We start from the raw sequence: 22,649 nt of genomic DNA on the forward strand, positions 1-22,649 counted from the left end.
TTTAAAAGAAGGTTTCAAACAGTATGTCTACGTATTATTCCATAGCTGCTTCTATTTTAAAGTGCAGTTATTGTGATTGTGTGTTTTAGCCACTCCTTTCTCACAAAAGGAGTTGCCTCCCTCTGTTTTCTCCATTAAAAAAGAAGGAATTGTTCTTACTTTTGCTTTCTCTTCCCCCAGTGCTCCCCACACACTTTCTACCATTGTGTGGCTATTCAGTAAAGTTTTTTTCATTAACATATATCTTTCTCCTATGCTCACCAATGCATGCACAGTCTCTGCACAGACACTTCGAGGGGGTCATGATCTTTACCAGGTATAATGGAAAGAGTTGAATTGTCCATATCTCAAGGCAGAATGAGCATGGCATATATATTACTCCTTGATCTAAGTCAATATTGGTTTATTTTAGAATTTAGTGAGGGTTTGGACCAGATGACTTCCAAGTGTGTCTTTCAACCTCAATTATTCTTCAATTCTAGAAGTTTAAGGTGTTCCAGGACAAATTTTTCCATCATTCTTCGTATAGAATAACAGCTTGTTGTACAAGAAAATCCATCCTTTTATACAATAAGCTACTCTGTTAGTGATAGCTTCTTGCAAACTCCTCAGAGCAGGGTGGGTGGGATTTTATTTTATTTAAATGGAAAAAGTACAATACAGCACAAAGGAAGAGAGGACTGATGTCTGTTTTATAGAGATGTACAGATCAAGTGGCTCATGCAGATCACAAAGAAAGTTCAGCTCTGACTCAAGCAAACTCTGACCAATCAAGTTCCAAGCCAAACCATTGTCTACACCACATCTTGCAAGTTCTACAACTGCTCTGAGAAATGCTCTGAACTGGAAGAGAGAAGAACTGACTTGTCAGATGTTCCGGTGCTGTTTCCACATAGACACTATGTCCCACAACAACCATAACCTAAATATCCATGTCTGAGTGCAACAAACCAGTAAAAGCATTGACCATCCTGAGACCCAGCTATACTTCAGGTGCCACTATGGAACAGTGGGATACCTGGAAGTGTGATGTTTTCTCCTGTTTGTGAACTGCTTTCATATGTGATCTTTCCTGAATATGAGCCTCTCTTTGCTCTTTGTGGTATGAGGTATGTGTCTTCTGGTTCGCTACACCTGCAAAGGGCCAGAAGGCTGGTTGTGGTCCTCTGCATTTAATCCTAAATAAATGGAACTTAATATTATGCCCCTGTTTAGGCTAAAAGTAGCTTTTCCTTTAATTTGGTGAATATCAAGGATTCCATCCAACTTTCAAGCACAATGCCATTTCACCAGGTTTAAATAAATGCAATGGTTTTAATGCAGCAGATGGTCTACGCAGGGTAGTGTAATATGTATGATGTACACTAGTAGGTGTACTTTAAGTGTAATATGTATGTACTAGTAGGTGTATTTTAAGAATAAGCCATATTATTTATTATCTTTTCCATTATGAGATTAACTGATTATTTTGGCAGTTTAAATAGACTTGTTTTTCTTTTACAGTGAAGAAAATGGTGCCGGCACGCTGCAGATGGCATCATTTGACGACTGGAAAATTTATTCATGAGATGAGCTAGAACTGAGCAGTGTCTCAAACAACTTTCAGACACTGTTAGATAATTATTGAGTCTATTTTATGGAGATAATTTCAAGTACCAGTTAGGCAATATTTAAAGAAAGCAAAAAGGCAACTTGAGAAAATTTTCCTATTAAAGAAGATAGAAATATGACATGTACTAAGTTCTAAAGTCTTGTCATGCCACCCTCTTCAAGTGAAGTACCTAGTTTCTGTAATTTTTGGAAGGAAAAGTTCACAAGAATTTCTTTAGATTATCATAACTTTTTAGAGCTTGATTTCTTCAGAAATGACCACTCATGAGATTTTCCCATCTGTTTTCTATATCGAAAGGATCCTCATAATATAGAAATAAAGAGGTATATAGGAAGAACCACTTAACAAGATAGACAATGCAGAAATATTATGTGAAAATAATAGTCACGTATCCCATGGTATTTAATAACTGGCTCTGGCCTCTGAAAACTTAAGGCACTTAAAAACATTTCTCAGAATTCCAAATTTCAGTCCTAAACATGAAAAATAGTTTCCTTCGGTCCAAATTTTTATTGGTTCGTATTACATGTTAAAAGCTAACATGCTGAAAGACCAAAGTATGAAATAAATATGATATAGCTGAAAACTAAAGGATGCAATGATCTGCAGACACTGCCATAAGAAATTCTAGTGCCTGATACATTAGCGATAAGCTGGGCGAGGGAGCCTCCAGCCAGGCAGCTCTGCGGAGCCGGGATCATTCTCCCACAGAAATGAAGCACAGGGTCTAGACTGTTTCGGATCATGCAAACCCAGCCAATGTGCGGTGCTACATCTCACGAAAAGCAGAAAATCCTAGAAATTAGTGGTCATTAATCTCTCATTGGCCCCAAATTCAGGGTTCCAGCCTTGTCAGAAAGCAAGGCGCCTTTTGGAGGCAATGACTGGCAGGGTCCCAAAAGAGAAATTATTTAGCAGATGGCGGGAGTGAACACCTTCCAGAATGTATAAAAGTTACGTTACACGGGCAAGACCTTATCATGAGTCCAAAATCTCAGAGCTCACCAATTCTAATGGCAGAACCACTGCCACCACCACTGAAACAAGGTTTTCACCCCTTTTGTATAGCGGAAATCAATCACTTTTGTCATGCAAGGGATGTGAAAATAGCCCATGAGACAATTGGTAGCTAATCAATATTCAAAAGCAAGAACTCAGTAACTATCAGATTAATTTATCAGAATATTTCAAATTTAAAAACAAGTGGAAAATTCTCATCCCTTGTTTTTTTTTTTTTTTAACAAAGATCTACATAAAGCAGCTTGTCACTTTTCACTTTATTGTGAGTTCTGTTTTTCCTCTTTGAGCAGATTTACAAAACTCCAACCGGAAATAAAGGTAGCATTTCTTTGTTAGTGTTACAACTGTCCTCTTGAGGTATTATTGCTTTGAAAAATAATAATTAAACACCTCGTAAGTATAGCTATCTTATCAACTGAGTTCTGTTTGCCATTTTGATAAATGATTGTAAAATTGCTTGTTGAAAGTTCTTATGATGTTTCACACAAACCGTTGTCTTCAGTACTGCCCAATACCTTCCGTCAGGGAACATGCTCATCTTTATCTGTATTGGTTTTCTGCTGATCAGTTTGGACAATTTCACCAAGCAGTTTTTTCTCAGCATGAGTCCAGCTGGCAAACTCCGACCTTCGCTAAAGGGTTGTGGAATACTTCTTGTAACTGCCACAACTTTTAAAGGAAAACGACAACTCCAGAGTAAAGGCAAACCCACTCAATGTACTTATGCTGTTGTGTTCCCATTTAGGAAATTACGTTCTGAGCTCCAAATAATTTAATTCTTTCTGCAAGTGAAGAGAATAGAGTTGTCGCTGTACTAATCTTTAGATTGTCACTCTATTAATCCTTTGTTTAGATTAACATGTGTCTGAGGGGGTGGGTGCAATTCTGGTCTAAGCAACACAGCTAAAATTCCAAGCCTTATTCCTAAGAGGGATGTATAAATCACTTAGATGTGTTGGTTACCAAAATAGCTGACACCAAGTCCATGGAGACTGCTATTCATAGTAGTTTGTAGCTGTAACTGTATGTTACCATAGTGTGCTATCAGAGGATCTAAAATATAGAAATGTGTATGAATATCCTGTTGAGATGATGAATCTATGGATTTTTCCACTGTAGTGGAAAATCATAAACTATTTCTTAAATATCAAAGGCACAGCACCAAAGAAAAACAAGAAAGCTACTTCCAGCTCTAGGGAAATTGCTGCCTGGTTTTGCGATGCTCTGAGCTAGTCAGCAGCACTTCGACTTGTACTCCAGGATGCAGGGATGCAGACCAGAGATTTTTAGTGGTGTTCACACAATGAACTGTTCATGTTGTAAATGAAGCAGCTCTTTTAATTACTTAGTCAAAGAGTGCTCTGCTTTATGTTGTGGATGAATGCAACAAAAAGCTGCCTTCTTTTGCTTGTCTTTGTATTATGTCACAATCACTAGGGAATTAATAGTCTAATCACTGCCTACTGACTGTCAACACCAAAACAACCTCTGAAGTCAGTTGTATTGTAATAATTTCCCAGGTGTTTTTAAGTGGCTACAAAGAGGATGGTAAGAAAATTACCATGTGACAGAAAGACAAACTACCACAACTATTTTATGTTTACCTCTATTTTCATTATAAGAAATACCATCCCTGTTTTCCTCCATTATCTTTTCTCCTTAAGCTAACACTAAAAGAAACAGACCATAAGAGTGGGTGTAGTCATGGTAACTCATAGTAGATGAATTCTCTCATCAGTTCATAGTAGAGACAAATTTTCTCTCATCCCCACGAACATCCATAAGAAAAAGTGCTTCCTTCGTTAACAAAATGTTGTCAATAGCAATTTAAATACATTTAAAATCCAAAGTAACGTTTCCTAGTTTGGTCAGTCACATCACACTTGGGTAATATAGTTGAGTCAAACAAATAAACAGGACAAATTCTCAGCCAGGATAACTCAGGGTAATTCAAGTGATTTTGCTGAACTGAACTGACAACATCACTTGAACACCCAGTCTTAGAGGGGTACAAGAAGCAGTGCTAGCTTTATGGTGAGCTTCATACCTTCTATTTCCATCATAAGATAGCATTTCACACGCATTTTTTTGCTAACGTCCAAACATCACCTCTTAATGTTCCAAAAGTCACTATTAAAAAGAATGATCCACTGTCTGCATATCCAAACAGTGAACTGATATGTACTACCAAAATCAAAAAGCTCTTTGCCCAGCTAACACTAACAGTAACATCTGGCAACCAGGTAAGTGCAGCAAAAATTTGCTTTAATGTGTCCTTCTAACATCCTGATATGCTCTTCAGCTGGAAAATAGGTGTAATTTGTTGAATTTAGATAGTAAATTTGAATTAACTTGATGAGACTAGATATGAGTTTATAACTTTCCAAAATATTGGGGGTTTTGTTCTAAAGTAATCTCCTCTCACAGCACATTAGGTCCTAAAAAGCATACTAAGAATGGAAAAATGTTTGTAGATATTTGATGGGAATCCTGTTATTTTCATTACTATGATTATCACATGGGAAGCCACTGATGAGCAAACAGGAACAGATGTCATTCTTTACAACAAATCTTGTCTTGGCAGGACTATTGTATCCACTAAATCCAGCTGTCTGGATAAACCAATGCCAAAGTATAACAGTGGACGGGGGAGGATGTCAAAACTTTTTCTTCCCAACATTACAAGTTTCCTGATGGTATGCCATATAGATCTGGCCAGGAAAAAATAAATATCCTTAAAGCTAGAATAGAGGTTAGTTAATAGCAAGTTAATGTAAAACTATGAGTTTTCACCTGCAGCTTTATGTTGTGATTTACTCCACAGCTGGCCAATCAGTATCTGTCACCGTACCAGCCTTATATAGTGCTCGTGGTGATGAGAGTGCCGGGTTCTTCTGATTCAGTGTTACTCTTCTGCCTACAGCTTTTACATGGAGCTGTAAAGAAGATTGTTATGAGGATCATTGGGAGAAAACCTCTGCAACTTTCAACTTAATGATAGCTGTCTTGGGAACCACATTAAAGTAAAAGAATCAGTCTCATTTATCAACACTCAAGCACACAGATTTCAGCTCTGTATTCCTGATTGATGATTTGCCAGCTGATTCCTTTCTCCATTTCAAAGTCACTTTGCCTTCAGCTGGAAAACTACAGTTCTTTCTTTCTTTCATTACACCTTTATTCTTGCAATAATTAATTTGCAGAGGGGAGAATATCACTGTCGAAACCAAGTGCAGCTGCACTAGTTTGGAGGTCTGGAATCCAGGATTGAAGATGTTGGACATAAAGTCTCATTGAACTGTTGCTCGTTTATTTATTTTCTTTTTCTCTCAGTTTGCCACTTGTGAAATGAGGTAAGATATTTTGCAAGACCCTTAAAACACTCTGAGAAACAAAGGATGTTCACCCATCACCCAGATTATGTCAGGGCCCCCAAGTGCACCAACAAGCTCTGTAACCTCTTGCCCCTTCCTTGGGCACGTTACTGGTTGTGTGTACTGTGCTACAGCTGGCCGAGGGAGCACAGCACATCCTTGTCCTAGCTGGTGCCACTTTCAGCCGGGGGAAGTTCTTGTAGATCTTCCTCTTGCTGACAAGAGCCCTCATATACTGCAGAGTTTTCTGCCAGCAGGGCAGCAGTAGAGGGACCAGGCTCCATCAGTCGTACCCGTGGATCAGAACACAAAATCAAGATAAGGCACAAATTTATCACTCCCTACTGAAGAGACAAGGTTAGGCAACCTCTATGCAAACTTCATGCATCTGACAGCATCACTCTTAACACTCTGGGCAGTAAATATGTTGATTAGCAGCTGGGGGCCAGACAGCTTGAAGACCATGGGAAGGATTCATGTAAGATGGATGGATAAATCTGGAACAGTCACACTTAAAGCCACTAAGGAGAAATAGTAACACTGCTTTAGATGTGTGCCTATCTAAACGTGGATGAGATGAGTCTCTCTCCCAAATAACTTGAAATGAAACTGGAGAAAGCAGGCCAATAGTTCTATGTCTGCCAGGTGAGATTCAGATCTGATCCCTTGGCTGTTGTCTCCTAACTCTGCTTCAGCATTCTGTTCTGCATGACACCACGTATTTTTCAATTAGGTGCTGAGAGATGAAAACCAGGCACGGCATCTGACAGGAAAGGCAATCACGTAGATCGCTAAGAGCTATCAACGTTGTGACTGAGATGCTAAAGATCAAGCTGACACCCAAGGAATTCATAAAGAATCTCTCAGAAGAGGAACCACAAAAGGGAGTATAAATAAAGCTGAATAAATACTTCTTAAAAAGAGTAGATTTGTTGAATTAGGTAGCTTGGAAGTAACTCATATTATGTCTAATAACACTCAACAAATGCTTTCTTCTAAATATATTTTTTTGAAGTAACTCTTCAAATGGAAAGGTTTCAACTCTTGAAGTAACCTATTTTTAATGTTAAAAGCATTACCTACCCAAAACAATGCTTCACTAGACCCAGAGTGTGCTGGTTCTCGCTGAGATAGAGTGAATTTTCTTCATAGCAGCTAGTACAGGGCTGTGCTGTGGATTTGTGCTGAAAACAGTGCTGATAACACAGGGATGTTTTTGTTACTGCTGAGCAGTGCTCACACAGAGCCAAGGCCCCTTCTGCTTCTCACCCCACCACACCAGCGAGTAGCTGGGGGTGCACAAGGGGTTGGGAGGGGACACAGCTGGAACAGCTGACCCCAGCTGACCAAAGGGATATTCCATACCATATGACATCATGCTCAGCATATAAAGCTGGGGGAAGAAGAAGGAAGGGGGGGACGTTCAGAGTGATGGTGTTTTTTCTTCTCAAGTCATCGTTACACGTGATGGAGCCCTGCTTCCCTGGAGATGGCTGAACACCTGCCTGCCGGTGGGGAGTTGTGAATTAATTCCTTGCTTTGCTTTGCTTGTGTGCGCGGCTTTTGCTTTACCTATTAAACTGTCTTTATCTCAACCCACGAGTTTTCTCACTTCTACCTGTCCGATTCTCTCCCTCATCCCACTGGAGGGGGAGCGAGTGAGTGGCTGCGTGGTGTTTAGCTGCTGGCTGGGGTTAAAACACAACACAGAGAAAAGTTAGATAGAGGGAAGTTTTGCCAAGAGGGTCAAGTCATTTCTAGTTTACTACAGCCCCTAACAAAGCTACTCCTTCATTATTACTTTACACACAAAAGTTGTTAAGTGTTTGAGAAATAATAACATGGTTCCTCCTCTGCCTTTTATCCCCTTTGGATGTTAGTTACATTGTGGATGTCACCGATTTCTGAATGGAAAGAGGCTTTTATCCATGCGGTTTGGGATGAGCAGAAAAATTACCATTGAAGTTCCATAGAAGTTGGTTCTGAAGAACAGAAAAGGTCTCTGCTTTTCATAGCATTTTAGAAAGTTTTTCTGTTAATAGTGGGTTGGGGTTTTTTATTTTTTGTTTTTCTTCTATAAATCATATTTTCATTTGCTCCAGAGGAAGCTCAAAAATAAATGCTTTATACTCAAATCACTGTGTATCACTTGCTAACCTCTGTAAAAGTATTACTGTCTACTGATTAAAAAAAAAAAAAAAACAAACCCAAAACCACTCTCATTATTAAAGGCAAATCTGGCAGTGCATGTTAAAATCATCTAATGCTGGCTCTCATTATTATTAAATTCCCATTTGCTTTGCCAGATTTTAATCATTTGGCAGAGATTTCATACAATAGGTGTCTGCCATTAACTGAAGTTTTTGAAACTTCTCAGACAAAATATTCTGTATTTTGAGGGCAAACCTTGAAGATAAAAATCTACTGTTTGTGCCATAATAACAAAATGGGAATGTCTTCTTTTGTAAGTCTAGTTTTGGATTAGTCACTTGAAATTTTGCTGGCAAATAGAAGAACGATTTTGTTTAATTTATGTTGGTCCCATGAAATCTGCCAAAATTTGCCTAAGGTAAAGCCTTGGAAAAATGGCAAACTGTCTCCCTGACTAAATTTCAAAAGGTTTCTGTCCACACTTACTGAAAGGATGAGCTGAACTTGAATGTTCTGTGGCTGCAGCTCTGGTACAAGCCAAGACTTTCCTCTCTAGCTGAAAACAGGAAGCTTCCTTTCATTTTTCTTTAATTAGGGATGGGAGAAGGAGGCTGTAGGCTTTTAGAAGACCAATATTTTGGTTACAAAGCTACACACCCAGAAATGAAAAAGTATCAGAGCATAAATCCCCTTGGGTACCTTTTTTTGATCTCTTTGGGGAAGGAGCAGTTCAGATGATGGGCAACCTGCACAACCCCCTGCCCCATTTCGTCCAGTTCTGGCATTATGATGGGTCTTAATCACACATTCACACTGTGTGTTGAATGAGACCCTTCCTCAGGGTACGGGATGTCCTAGTTCTGGGAATGAGTCAGCACGAAGGCATGTTGGAGACTGCTGTCTTTGGACCACTGCTCTTTATTCGTTCAAAAGCTGAGAAGCATGAGGTGACTGAGGCTGGCATTCATAGGGAGAGAAACAGGAGTTCTCATGTGAATGTTTCCCCAGAAAAACAGATTTTTATCTCTTCATCTACTGCATAGTTTCTCTGTGGTGCTGCCCAAGCCATTTAAGCTGAACTTTTCACAGGGGTCACTAAGTGCATGTGCTTTATTGTCTGGGTGCTTGACTTGAGACTCGAGGTCTGATTACCAAGGGAGCTGAACACTTACAGCTGCAGCTGATGTCAATAGCATCTGTGCTCTGAGCCTGTGAAGAGTTATTCAGAGCTAAGTATATGGAAAGCAGGATCTCAGATGTTTTGATTTGGGCAGCAAGAATGAGTTATTTTTGCCAAGTTACTTTTGTATGGCTACCTCTACTCTGATTTGTGAATGCATCCATGCTGAGACCACATCTGCCAACTTTCTCACCACAGAAATGCTCCTAGAGGAATCCCACTGATAGACCAAGAGATAAGACTACAAGTGTGTGAAGCCTTCATTAGGGTGCCCACACACACACAGTGTAGACTATCCGTCCTTAGGACCAACTCTTACCTGGTTTGCCCTGCAGCTCTCGGCACTGACTTGCATTCTAGCTGGAAACGCCGTGCCCCAGTTCTGGTAACCCACTGCACCTGGCCTGTTCCTACAAGAGCGCAGCAGATGAGGTGGGATAAATAGCCCAATTTTTAAGGCCAGGTCATACTGCAAAGCTGCCACAGACCCCACAGGGCTATTATCAGGACTGCAAAGATATGCCATTTGCTTCTCTTGTTTTGGAAGAGCTGTCAAGCAGCCATATGAACTCAGAACCAAGCATCCATTTGAGGGACTAACCTGGGAGCAGTGCTCAGAAAGCATAATGGCTAGATGAGTATGTTCAGGATGCACCAAATTCTGGAGGTTTTTTGAAATGGGACACAGTAAAGCCCATTTCCAAACAGTTTCATCAGTGGAGGGCTGGAGGAAGAACAGTGGAGCAGAGAAAGCTTTTTACCTCAATGCAAAGAATATGCAAGATTTTGAGGACAAACAGCCAAAAGGTTCGGCGCATTGTAATAGAAGGCCCCTTTGGCAGGCACCTTTCAAGAGGTAACAGATAATCAGCAACCTGATATTTTCTAACAGGTGGAAAATACAGCACAGATCCATCTATGAGCCTATCCTATGACCCGGATGCAACCCAGGCCCCTAGCCAGCCAGATATAGCTGAGATGTTTGTCCTTGCCAATGTGTGAGAGACCTTCTACACTTGTCAACAGTAGGAGACAAGTTGCATCTGACACATAATCTGATACAGAACAAGAGAGAGACCTCAGGGAAACACAGGAAAAAACAAATGCAATGAATAGTGCTTGAAAACCCAGGAAGAACATTGAGGACTGTTCCAGCCAGCTCTGATAACCTACATATCTCTGAAGGACCTGTAGGGACATTGGTGGAGGCACATTATACTGAACCACATTATTTTATTTCTGGACCTCCTACCCTAAAGAGGTTGTCAGTAGCCAAAAGGCCAGATAGGTGTGTTACAGCTAGAGGGAGGTCCACAATAGAGCTGTATGGCACTTCTACACAATGCTGCACTCATTTATTTCTCTGCCCTGAGACTAAGCTTCACTTGTGCTCTAGAGACCTATTTAGAAAGGTGAGTCTGAAGGCTACAGCTCAGCCGGAGTTTGGGGTTAGATAAGTTAGAAGACTAAACTATAAGAATTGCTTAGCTCTTTAGAGGCAAGGCAGCAAAGCTGAGAACAGGTTTGGTCCACCTGGCTATAGTTAGTCCTCTGGCAAACAAACGAGGCTACCCTAAAACTAAGGCTAAACCAAATGAGAGGATAAGGACTTGTACAGATAGAATCTGGAGATCTCCTATGTTAAGAAGTGACTTGCCAGGTGAAAAGGGGAGAAGGGCTGGTTGGAGCAGCTGTTGGTCTACATTAACGCGGTAACATGAAGCGTGAGGTTTCAGCATACAGAGGCTTAGTAGCATGAGTAATATGCAAGTTCAGAAGGTGACTGCAGAGGCCAGTGAGGACATCTGGCTATGTGTATTTCTGAAACAACCAGGGAAGCAGGGCTCGAGAAAATGCTTAGGATAGATGTGGTTATGTTCAAAGTTAGCAGAGCTCTTTGACCTGAAGTATCATCTTGATCCATAAGGGGGCATAGGTCTAACTTGGAGATTAAGCCTGGGAGGAGTCACCTGGCAAATCTTGCAACAGTTTAAAAGACCATGGCTAAGGCTGAGGGCAACATTATGGTCAGGTCAGCGAAGGCAAACAAACTGGGGCAGTGGCTGTGCTCAAAGGAGACTACCAGGAAAAGATGCACAATAGAAAACCAATTAACTTGAGCTTCAGATTGGAGGTGTATTTTAGAGTAAAGTTATTTGACAGAAAGCTGAGATTTGAGCATGAATGTTAGGATTTAGACCAGAAGAGGCCATTTGTCTAATCTAATTATTTATTTTAGAAAGCACATGCTCCAGGTAATTGGAGCTTAGTCAGTTAAATGACTTGGCTTCTGAGGGTGAAAATTATAGTTCGCAGAATTAATGCTATGGCAATGGTTTATCTAGGATTGAGTTTATAGTTGGACCTAGGATAATAATTGTTTAGAAAGGTAGTACCTTATGTAACTTGAGCAGAAGTGGTGATAGGAGCCAGTTTAGTACACATACATAGTCCTGCTTTATTACAATTAGGGCTAAGAGGCAAGTTAGGTAGTTCAAGTGAATTCTGGGCAAAATGAGGGCAATTATGATTTCACCTGCATCCACAAGTAGCCCCCAAAGTTAAGCCAGAGAAGTGCTTAAACCTTTAAGAATATTTTTAATTCTGGGTAAAGGAAGTTAGAGATAGTTTTCAATTTATAGCACCAGCAAATTTGAAGGAATTATAATAATTTTCTTTTATATAATTGGTACTAGGTTAATATAAGCATACTGATCACATTAAAAATGTCTCAACTAGAATTTAAAAAAAAGCAAAAACAGACAAACCCTCCCCCCCAAAACCAACAAAAACCTCCAGGTCTCAGTCAGAACTAATTGATCAAAAAAAGCCTCAAAAGAAAGTTTCTGCCTAGCTATGGCCAAAGCCACTTAAAGAAGTCCCAGCTACATGTCAGAGAGCAGTTCACACCAGTCCTGATCTCAGGTTAGCACTCTAACTTCTTTCTTTTACTAATACTTACCCAACTGTCTCTTTCAAAAATGATCCCGCAAGGCAGCTATCAAGGCCCAGGTATGGGTACTGTTATCTGAGAAATGTACAACAGCCTTATCTCTAGCCCAGCCATCTGTCATCCTCCAAATTGCATGTAGGCAAACAGAATAGCAGCATTTGCATGTTTAGACATTCAGAAGTTGGGGTTAGATTTAGATTTAGATTTAGGATGAGACTTCCATGAGCTCAAGAGCATGAGTAAGGTCTGGTCTGGTAGACCCTGTACTAATTTAGGGGCTAGTGCTTGCAAAGGGCCACCTAGATACTTTCAGATAAGAGGTTGTGTAGGCAAAAGCATAGTAGCAGCTTTAAAGCACATTCAGAAGATTTCGGTTAGGCAGCAGCAGAGCCTGTTTATGCACCACACAAAAATGGAAAGAGTGCCAGGAGCAGCGGGCATAGCTCCCTGCTCTCCTCACCACAGCGGTTGTTTCGCCCCAGGAAGGGTATGGCTTCACTTGCTGTCTGTCCACTTCCCACAGAAGCTTGCACTTCTTCCTGGAGAGCCTCACCACCCCGACCTGCCCAGCTGCAGCGCACCTAGGTCTCTCCTGTGGGGTTAGAAAGCACAGCTTCGAACACTAAAACCTCCAGACATTTGCATGTGTCACCAGGCAACAAGGTCTGTTCCACTTCATCTGATCCTAATATCACCTTGAGAGCAGCACAGGGAGTCAAAAAAAAAAAAAAAAAATCCACTAACCACAAAATTCTTACATTCCTAAAACCCCTACATAAAGCAAATACACTTGTACTATCAACTCTCAGGCAGGGTGACTATTTTTTTTTAACTTATCCCTTTTTATTACAAGCCAAAGTCAATGAATAATGAGATAAATATTGTCACAATCTTGCAAATAAAGCCTTCGAGTTTGTTTTCATCTGTCATTCTCTTGAGAGAATCCTCCCTCAATCCACAGTCACATCCAATGCTTAGCAAAATCAAAGGCACTTACTCATACCAGTTTTGGGGTATCATGTTTTGGTTTGTGGATGAGTTTTGAAAAAAACTCTTTACAGAAAAGGAAAATGTCATGGTGTAAAGGTTGTCTGCATTTCAAAGTGTTCACTCAGCCCTCTGAAAATGTGTCTTAATGACACAATAGATTTGAACATTTGTGGCGGTTAGTGCTTCCTCACAAGTTATCTACCAAATAAACCATCTTTTCCCAAGTTTCACTTTCAGTTCACCCAACCAAAGAATGCCTAAACCAGTTCTGATGGTTTCCAATCAGTTCTGACACACAACAAGTTATCGATGTTTGAATGAATTATTGAATACTCCAATATTAAAATTTGTCTGTGTTCAGAATTATACAGATAGTTAGCACACTTGTTAAAATTAAAATTGGATTTTAAATAATGTAATCAGGGGATATATCACTACTATTCTTCCATGAAGGATGAACAATGCATAGCTAGATCCAGCCACATGAATCAAGACAAGCAAAAAAAAAAAAAAAGGACTGTCAGAGGAGTGGAGACATTTCGTGTGCTCTTGCAGCTTATTATATACTTGACAGATCTCACTTGCCAAACTTTATCAATGTGAAAAGTGCAAAAAAAAAGAATTATAAAGGGAACGAAGTTTAATAAAACATATGGATCATGTTACCTTTTGTAAATGGGCATTGATCCTGAAGCCACTTCCGTCTGACCTGATAAACAAATCCCCTAGAAACAAATCTACAAGAAGAAAAACTAGTTCCCTATAGCAGCATTCAGAAAGAAGGCTTTAAAAGAGAAAACACGACTGCTAAGCCTAGTATCAGTTAATCAAGCACTTGTTGAAAATTTGACTAAATTGCCTATGAAAAGGATGTCACATACTGGAAGTTGGTAAATCTTCACCACGCTACCTTGGTAAGTTTAATCGTATACACTAATTTTTCTGTATGAGTGTGGTGTACTTCTGCACTTTTTTACCAATGTATTTTCTTTACAAATATTTTGCTGCTGACAGATTCTACCCATAAAAGTAACTTGTAAGTACTCGTAAAGAAACTCCTAAGTTTCAACTTATTTAAAATTTAAAAAAGCTTGGTAAACTGAAAAGAAACAAAAATATATTTCTAACATAAGACTTCCATAAAAATATGTTTTTAACCTTATCTATTTCTGCAACAGAACTCTATTTGCCTGAATATCTGGAATTTTCATGCCAAGTTGCAAAAATCTGCAGGGGGAAGAGGTGATTATTAAAAAAAAAAAAAAAGAAAAGAAAAAAAAGCATGGCCAAACAATGATCACTTTTTATTTCATTATGTAGCTCAGATGTGATTGCTTTTCACAAAATTAAAGTCTTGAAAGATTAAAAAGCAATAACAGCAAGTCTCAGAGCAATGGTATGCAATCATATCTTTGCTCAGAAGCGGAAAATAGTCTAATTTCTCATTATTGTCATTCATTATACATCTTGAATGTGATTATTAGTGCTTGTCCATTTTAATAAGCATATGTGTTAATTAGCCTTTATCTATTAAAGAGAAATGAATAGATGCTTACATATTTGTGGCTATTCACTACAGTTATGAAATAAACCATTTCCATCATAAAGATGTGCTTTTTCTTCCTGTAAAGATCTGAATGATTGTCTTCTGATGACTGAAGAGTTTGTAAAAAGCAATACTTTGAACTAGCAAACTTGATGAAATAATTTGTTTCTAATCACTTTATAAATCAATCCGATGGGACTATATAATTAAACAAAAATCATATTCAATGTGTGATATTCAATAGCTCAAGAAAAAAAGTCAATATATATTTGAATAAACTCATTCTAAGAAATAAAAGTGCCCAAAGAAGCCAGCAATCATGAACAGTTTTAAGATTCCTCTTAGCAAACAAAGAAGCTGAATTACAGAAGTTGAAGAGGCTGAATTAATAATCTTCAGTTATAACTTGAAATGCCAGTCTAATTTTAGAGAGACTAGTCATCAAAATACCTTAAAATAGACCTTCATGATTCACAGAAGATTATTTACTGATCAATCAACAGATAAGTTACTTTGATAAATTGTTGTCTTCATTATTTGATTACAATGTATACATAATGTTTACTACAAAATACTTTTCCTGATGAAAAGCAAGAGTGATTAGACTCACCTTACATAAATGTTAAATTGTATTTGCTTATGTACTCAGCAAGTAATTAGTATTTGTACATAAACAATTTTGCAGCAAGTAGTAGTCCTGAGAGCTAGTGACTTCATTTTTATCCCATGTACAGCAGTATCACGATCTCAGTTATCGATGGGGGAGTGGCAACAGGAAATTAGGCGGCTGCAGTACCAGATGGGCAGCGTTCCTAATTACACAGTTAGTCTTCACCATCTAATTAGTTCTGCTGACTGATGCTGACACTGCTTGCACACTAAAAGTTAGTGGCTGTTCAAACAGCTTGCTGAAATAGGGTCGTGAAGCTTTTGAAACCTGCATTTAAGCAGGATTCAAAGTGCAGGCAATTGTTTCTGTACCAGTGCACATATCTACATTATTTTGTTTAGATTTTTTACCATTTTCATATCCTCCATATAAAAATGCATACAGCAAGTTTCTAAGAACCCTTCCTGATCATGTGTCCTAGGTACCCAAAGCTATAAATCTTCATGCCGCAAATGAAGAATGCAACAACCAAGCTCTGGTTATTCTCCAGACCTGGTCAAAGAAACCTGCATCAGCATGGAACTTCTAAACAGGGAAGCTGAGCTTCATAAAGAAGATGTTGCTTTGTCTGGAAGCAGCAGTCCAGAAGATGTCTTCAGTCACTGTGAAATGCAGGCAGTATCAGTTTGTACGGACACCACCATGCCGCCAGGTGACTACATTCGAAGACGAGGTTATACAGAATCTTCACTTTTGAAGCTTCCCACAGAGTGCATTGGGAGCCATCATGCACCTTTCCAGTTTGACCGGCATGCTTTGGCCAGAATTTCCACTTCTCCAACTTTAAGGCGTCTAAGGATGGCCTCTGCCTCCCAAACACTGTCATTTCAGGACTGCTCTGACACAGCTCAGCTGGGGAATCAAAAGGAATACACTGGCTCGCTCCACCACATCTGTAAGAGTCCACCTCGGTGCACTACAGCTACCTCTTTGTTGTTGCCTTCTTGTGTCCATGCAAAATTACTGTCTTCCAAAGCCAAGTCTGAGACAACTATAACAGATCCAGAGTCTGCCAGACCCAGATCAAAATTACCAAGCCAAAAAGATCCTCTCAGCAATGACAGTCCCAATGAGACACTCCAAAACTCTTGGAGAGCCAACTCTGCTACGCTGCCTAGGAGACTCCTCTGCCCCAGCCCACAGGAGAGTGTCCAGGTAAGAGGAATAGGATGACGCAACCTCCTTTTCAGTCTCGCATATTCAGTGTTGGTCCATCATGGTCCGGTGCATATACAAAACCACAGTTCTTAACCTGAACTACAACCTGGCCCTAGTTCCTTTGATACAACAGACCAACTTCTACGCCCAACAGGAAGGGAGATTTTTCTTCCAAAGCAGCAAGAGACAATGGTTGCAGCCTTGTCTCTTAGTGATCAGGTTGGCCTAGTCCACTCCTGCACACGACCACTCTTTCCCACCTCCGTCCATTCACCCTGGTGCGCCATTATAACTGTTTGTGGGGCTATGAAAGAACAAGACTAAGTAATTTGTCCAGTTCTGGTTTCGATTTTAGAAAATTATTTTATTATCAGGGTCCTTCAGCTGGGTTCTTCCTAAGCCAGGGCAGTTCTCCATTCTGTTTTACTGAATAGCATTACTAACCCCAACAAAACCAAAACCAAAGTAATTCAAGATGATTGAGCCAAATTTAAGGTTTGCTACTACCAAAGGAAGAGGTCCCACTCCCTTTCTTTACATCCACTTACCTAGCTTTGCCACTCACTGGCCCCCTCCATTTTTATGTTCAGCTCCATAAATGAGTAGGCAATTGTGCAATCTTTCCGGGGGGGGGGAACCCAAACAAACAAAAAACCCAAAGCACTGATCCAGTGAGTGCCAGCATCAGTAAAGAGAAATAAGCAAGGCAGGAGCTAGCCCTCTGTCTTTTCCTGGCAGCAAACCACCATTCATCTGTCCCCCATAACTTCACCCCAAGGAGAAAAGGAGAGGCACTGCACAAGCCAGGTTTGCTACTAGATCTGTTCTCAAAGACCTTGCATTCCTTGCACAAGCAGTTAAATTTGAACACATGCTTGACTCCATCCTTATGCAAAACACCTACACACTTGTCACTGAATGTGGATTGTGTCAAATAGATGTATAGATCTTTATTAACCAGTTAGTTTTGTGCCACAGACCAAAAGCTATTCCCCCTCTCACTTCGAATATAGAAAACATTCTGGATATCAAATGAGTTCTCCTTTCTCCACAACAGTGAAAATAATTAGCCAATGCCTAAGTCTATGTAGTACATTTCTGTTAACAAATGAGTACTTTTTTCACAAAATCAGATTGCTTGCTTGCTTTCTGACCAAGTAACAAGAATATCTCACTTTCTTTCAGAAGAGTGGATTGCCTATACAAAGGTATGCATATATTTTTTTATCTTATTCTAAGCTTCGTTTCTCTACATTTTTAATGAATACGCTTCACTCTAAGACAAAACTGAATAGTGAAGCATGTATGTGTAACTCAACTTCAATTTGTAGATTTGCTTTGTGAAATGCCTGTCACCAGCTTGTTAAACTAAACTTTTTAATGAGATTTTCTTTCAAAGGTGGCCCTCTCCCCAACACGTTTAGCTATAGTTCATGCAATATTTCAGCTGGACCATCGGAGAGCTCTGCGCTAGGAACTAACTGCCAAAAGGTCTGGCTGTTTGGATTAGCAGTGTCAAATTTCAGCTTGAAGAATGTGAAACATCTCATAATCTTGAGCAACATTCTTCAAAACTTTGGGGGGGGGAAGGGAGCAAAGAAGCTAGCAGAACAGCTCAATATTGTTCCTCTACATGAGCAAAGCAGATCTGGGACTGCTACTGGATGGGGGGATTGTTAAACCTACAAACTAAGAATACTTGAATTTTTTTAGTTAGTGCAGGCAGGATAAGGTGCTGCATTCCATAGATCTGTGCAGTGAATTACATCAAGCACTATCAAGCAATTATAAGAAAGTAAAAGCTTGATTAGAAATTAGTTTGATTCAGCCATGTTTGTTTCCTGAAGATGTTCAAACCTTTACAGAAGGGAAACAAAGTTTATTTTCTCCCCACAAAATAAGGAAGTAGGAGCTAGTACCTCCCTTGACAACCATACCTCTCTCACTGATGGTGCAGTGCTCACCCTACCATCTTGGCGAATACATAAGTAGCCTCACAACAAACGGCAGTACACTGCTGCTGTGACTCTACCATAACGTGTTTCACTTGTTAAGGCAGTAGACATCATTAGTTGAGATGCCTCTCTTCTTCCCAACGTTTACTCATTTTTCAGGTAAGAGCTCTGGTATAACCTGCAGTTTACGAACAGGTCTGTGTTTCAAGTATGTTTACGTTTGGGACTGGGTGGGTTGGAGCAGGCTGATACAGTCTATGAGTCATTACACAGTGCAGTTCCCCAGACAAGACTAACAGATGTGTGTGTGCACCTGAAATCACATGTTCACTGCAGATGAGGCCTCCTAGATTTTCTGAATTGTTGCAGTTTCCAACCCACTTTTTAGCATTTTGAATTTACAATGGAGATGGAGGGAGAGATCTTCGTGTCTTGGTGTGAAAACAGGGGATCTGTACCTATTATGGGAAGAGTCTGCTCTGATCCAACTCAAAACTGTAATGTGTAAGCATGTCAGTGGCAGGGTGGAAATTTGTGTGATCTGTAGCAAACTTCAGGGGAGAATTTGAATACTGAATGCAAATGGCTAAACAAGAGAACATTGACCATTTAATGTACACATTTTCTCTTGGTGCCACTTGCCTGGTAGCTTCAGAAGGAAGCCACTCTATGCCAGCTAGGGTATTGGCTCTGGACCTCTATTCAGACATATTTTAAAATCAATAAATCACACAGGGAACAGCGCAAGCTTTGTTCTACAGCCACCAGCAGGAAAGATCGAGAAAAGCATGTTTGGATGATATATTATGATTTTATTTCTTGTACTGACCAATATTAGAAGGGGGGGGAAGTAAAACAAAAATCACCAGTTTCTGCTTTAAACTTTTTTGTCAGGTTGAATTTGGTCCAAGGTCTGGGAAAGACCTGTGTTCAGCTCCTCTTTATCCAAGTCATTAGTCTAACCCCATAACAACTAATCCCTTCTTATCACAGCCAGAGAAAACCGCTGAAATGTCAGATTATTCTCTCCATCTAGAAGCGCGTTGGGACAGTTGGCAATCCTCCTCCAAGACTGGCTTATATATCATGCAGGGTAAAAACATACCTTCATCCTTCAGTTTTAATGAACACCTCTGTACTTTCAAAAGCCTTTCTTAAAGCAGCAATGCTCATTTTAAATAGCCTTCCCCCACACAGCCCTCAGTCAGGAATGCCAGTACGTCTCTGTCAGCATGGCAACGTGCTGAACTGATGCTGATTAAAAATAATCAGCCAAAATAAATTAAAAAAAAAAGGACCAGAAAGGCAGCACAGAGAGAGGTGTGTGTGGTGGAGACAGGGTGAGATGCTAAAGCCAACACTGCCATGGAAGGAAATGTTGATGAAACAAAACCTTTAGTTTATGCTGAGTTCATTTTCTCCTCACCCAGTTCAGCAAATCAGAGACTAGGTGGAAAAATAGACTGCATTATTTCCTAAAGACAACCAGCTAATGAAGAGTCGTCTCGGTAACTTCCAAGGCATCTCATTTTCAATGAATTGAGGGAGCTGGACTCATCTATCTTGAAGTGTTCATCTTCCTCTTTTAATGTCTCATATGCCCGTAAAAAGTTAGGCAACTCTTTGAATCAGGGAGTCCAAATACCCTCCCTGAGTGCCTTGGGTAACAGTCTCATCACCTGGCAGCTACTCAGTACTGTGACCACCCTATAATGTGGACCTTCGTAACCTCTTCAGTTGCTTTTACTCTCATCTAGTAGATATTTCTTTACATAACATATCTGTTATTTAAGTAAGGTGGTTTATACAGATGTCTGTTCCCTGGGACAGCTAGTTAGGCTAAGATTATGGACATATAAAGGTATATACCTCTAAAAAGCAATCAGCTCATAACTCTCCATGCCCTAGAAACAACTATATACGCCAGATATTTATTTTTCCAGAGCATGATCTGCTTCAGTGTCTCTAATAATTTTCCATAACTTTGTAATGCAAACCTGTGTCATTATCTTTTTTCACAAAGCAAGTAGTGTTAAAGTAGGAATTATTGCAGATGATATCTCCTCAGGTGTTTGAGTTCATCCCTAAAGTACAAGCATTTCTTTCACTCAAACGCTTCAGTCCTCTGCCCCTAGTAAGAAAAACAACAACTAAAGAAAAAGGCAAAGCTACAGGGTCTGCAGGCATGAAGAGATGCTAAAATATTGCACAGACACTTAAAAACTCAAAAATTGCATTACACAGCACTTCAGTAGTTTAATTTCTCCAGTAAAACAAAAAGCATCCAATGTATCTAATACATCTACAGGCATCAGGCCAGGTGATCACAGATACCTGTACCTTCATCTATGAAGCCTGAGTACGTAATTTAGGCATGTAAGTCATTAATCAGCTCAGGCATGTCAGATTGCAAAGATATATTGTAGATACACATCTAAGTGACCCTGGCATGCTCCCACACAGCTCAGGCTTGCATACCTTATGTGAAGAGTTTGTTTAGACATACGTGTGTCTGAAGTTCAAGGTCTTTTTGATCTAGGGAAATAACACCATTTAACTCTGTCACAATGAAACTATGCTTACCATTACTAATCTTCATAAGCTGCTAGCCTCCAGCTTCAAAATATATTCTGAAATTGAAGTAGGCTAGATACTTTAAAAATCAATAATACATTGGCAAAATTTTACAGTGAATCCAACCTGAAATAAATCTCCTGAATTTCCTAGTACAGAAGTGACAACTTTAAGAATTATCCTTGTATTATATTGCAGCATCTGGCTTGTATAATAACCCAGCTGCCCAAGAGATTGCATCGTGGAATCTCTAAAGGTTTCAGACGCATCTTAATACAACTGTTAGCAACACTTGAAATTTGCACTGGGTCACACTCAGCACCCCTCGTCAGGAAGCAGTCTCCCTTGCATTGGTACAGGCTGGCAGACAACCAAGAAATAGACCCCATCCATAAAAGCTCTCAAACCACATGTTAGGTTCAATTTAATGAGAAACCTCAGAGTTTCATTGTAAATCCCTAAAGTTAAATACACAGATCCTATGTTCCCCATTCAGTAAGACTACCAGAAAAGGAAAAGCTTTCAGAGAACTTGTACATTCCACATTGTAAACTCCTCAACGCGTAGTTTTCGAGCCCTAATATGTCCATGTTTCAAGTGTTAAAGTCCCAGACCTGGCCCTTCTGGTAGCCTACAGCCCTCTCTGTTGTTAGGAGCAGTCTTCCCTTTCGTCTGTACAATTCAATTGGTTTAGCTAAGGCAATCGCAAGCAATGTCACTGTCAGATCATAACAAAAAGTATAATCTCCATGTCCTGCTATACACATCAAATCCCAGTTCTCTACCTCAGAGCTCATCTGCTGGCTGATCAGTTGTCAAGTGACTGTTCATGCACTTATAGGCAAAAATATACGTGCCAAGTTTCCCATCAGGTGTTGGCAAATGGCTAGATACTCACAGTAAGGTATCTGCCTAGCAAAAAAAAACAGTAAGAATTATACTTAACTGACAAAAAATACCATACACAACAAATGGTGACTGAAAAAGAGAATTTTTACACACGTACGCACATTTCATGCCTCCTCCCTCAGCTACTTAATTACTGATCCTTTGAACTCTAACAGAGTCAATTGAAGAGAGCACAACAGCAGCCGTAGACACCAGTCACTTTGGAATGGTGTACTACACAATTAATTAGATATCAGTGTGAGTTATTAGCAAAATCCAAAAAGGTTTTTGATGTGCACCAATAGTTTCTCTATCTGAATGCAAGCAGCCTCTGGCACAAACATGTTGTTGGATACAGAATGCCCGTGTCACTTGATGGATCTACATCCTGGACAATGCCCTCCGTTAGTAACAACAATAGTTGGAAACAGCCATTTGTTTTCGATCAGCAGGGCTGCTAAGTCATATTATATTCAAAATACAAAATATTTGAATTAGCAGCAAAAATGCCAAAAAAGATTCAGAAAGAAAATAGCAGAAACTAGACAAAACGTTAAATATTAAAAGAAAAAACCCCA

At 39.8% G+C, this 22,649-nt stretch overlaps 1 protein-coding gene across 1 annotated transcript in view; it reads left to right on the forward strand.

Moving 5' to 3' along the window:
• Positions 1-14,071: 14,071 nt before the first annotated feature.
• PLEKHG7 (pleckstrin homology and RhoGEF domain containing G7) overlaps positions 14,072-22,649 on the forward strand; it is a 34,189-nt gene continuing 25,611 nt past the window's right edge. Inside the window, exons 1-3 of the mRNA XM_054801620.1 lie at positions 14,072-14,194; positions 15,918-16,651; positions 17,840-17,862. Of these exons, the coding sequence (XP_054657595.1) occupies positions 15,956-16,651; positions 17,840-17,862 (719 nt within the window). The 5' untranslated portion in view covers positions 14,072-14,194; positions 15,918-15,955. The remainder of the gene's footprint in view (positions 14,195-15,917; positions 16,652-17,839; positions 17,863-22,649) is intronic.

The sequence above is a fragment of the Grus americana genome, chromosome 1 (genome assembly GCF_028858705.1).
Source record: "Grus americana isolate bGruAme1 chromosome 1, bGruAme1.mat, whole genome shotgun sequence".
NCBI classification, from domain to species: domain Eukaryota; kingdom Metazoa; phylum Chordata; class Aves; order Gruiformes; family Gruidae; genus Grus; species Grus americana.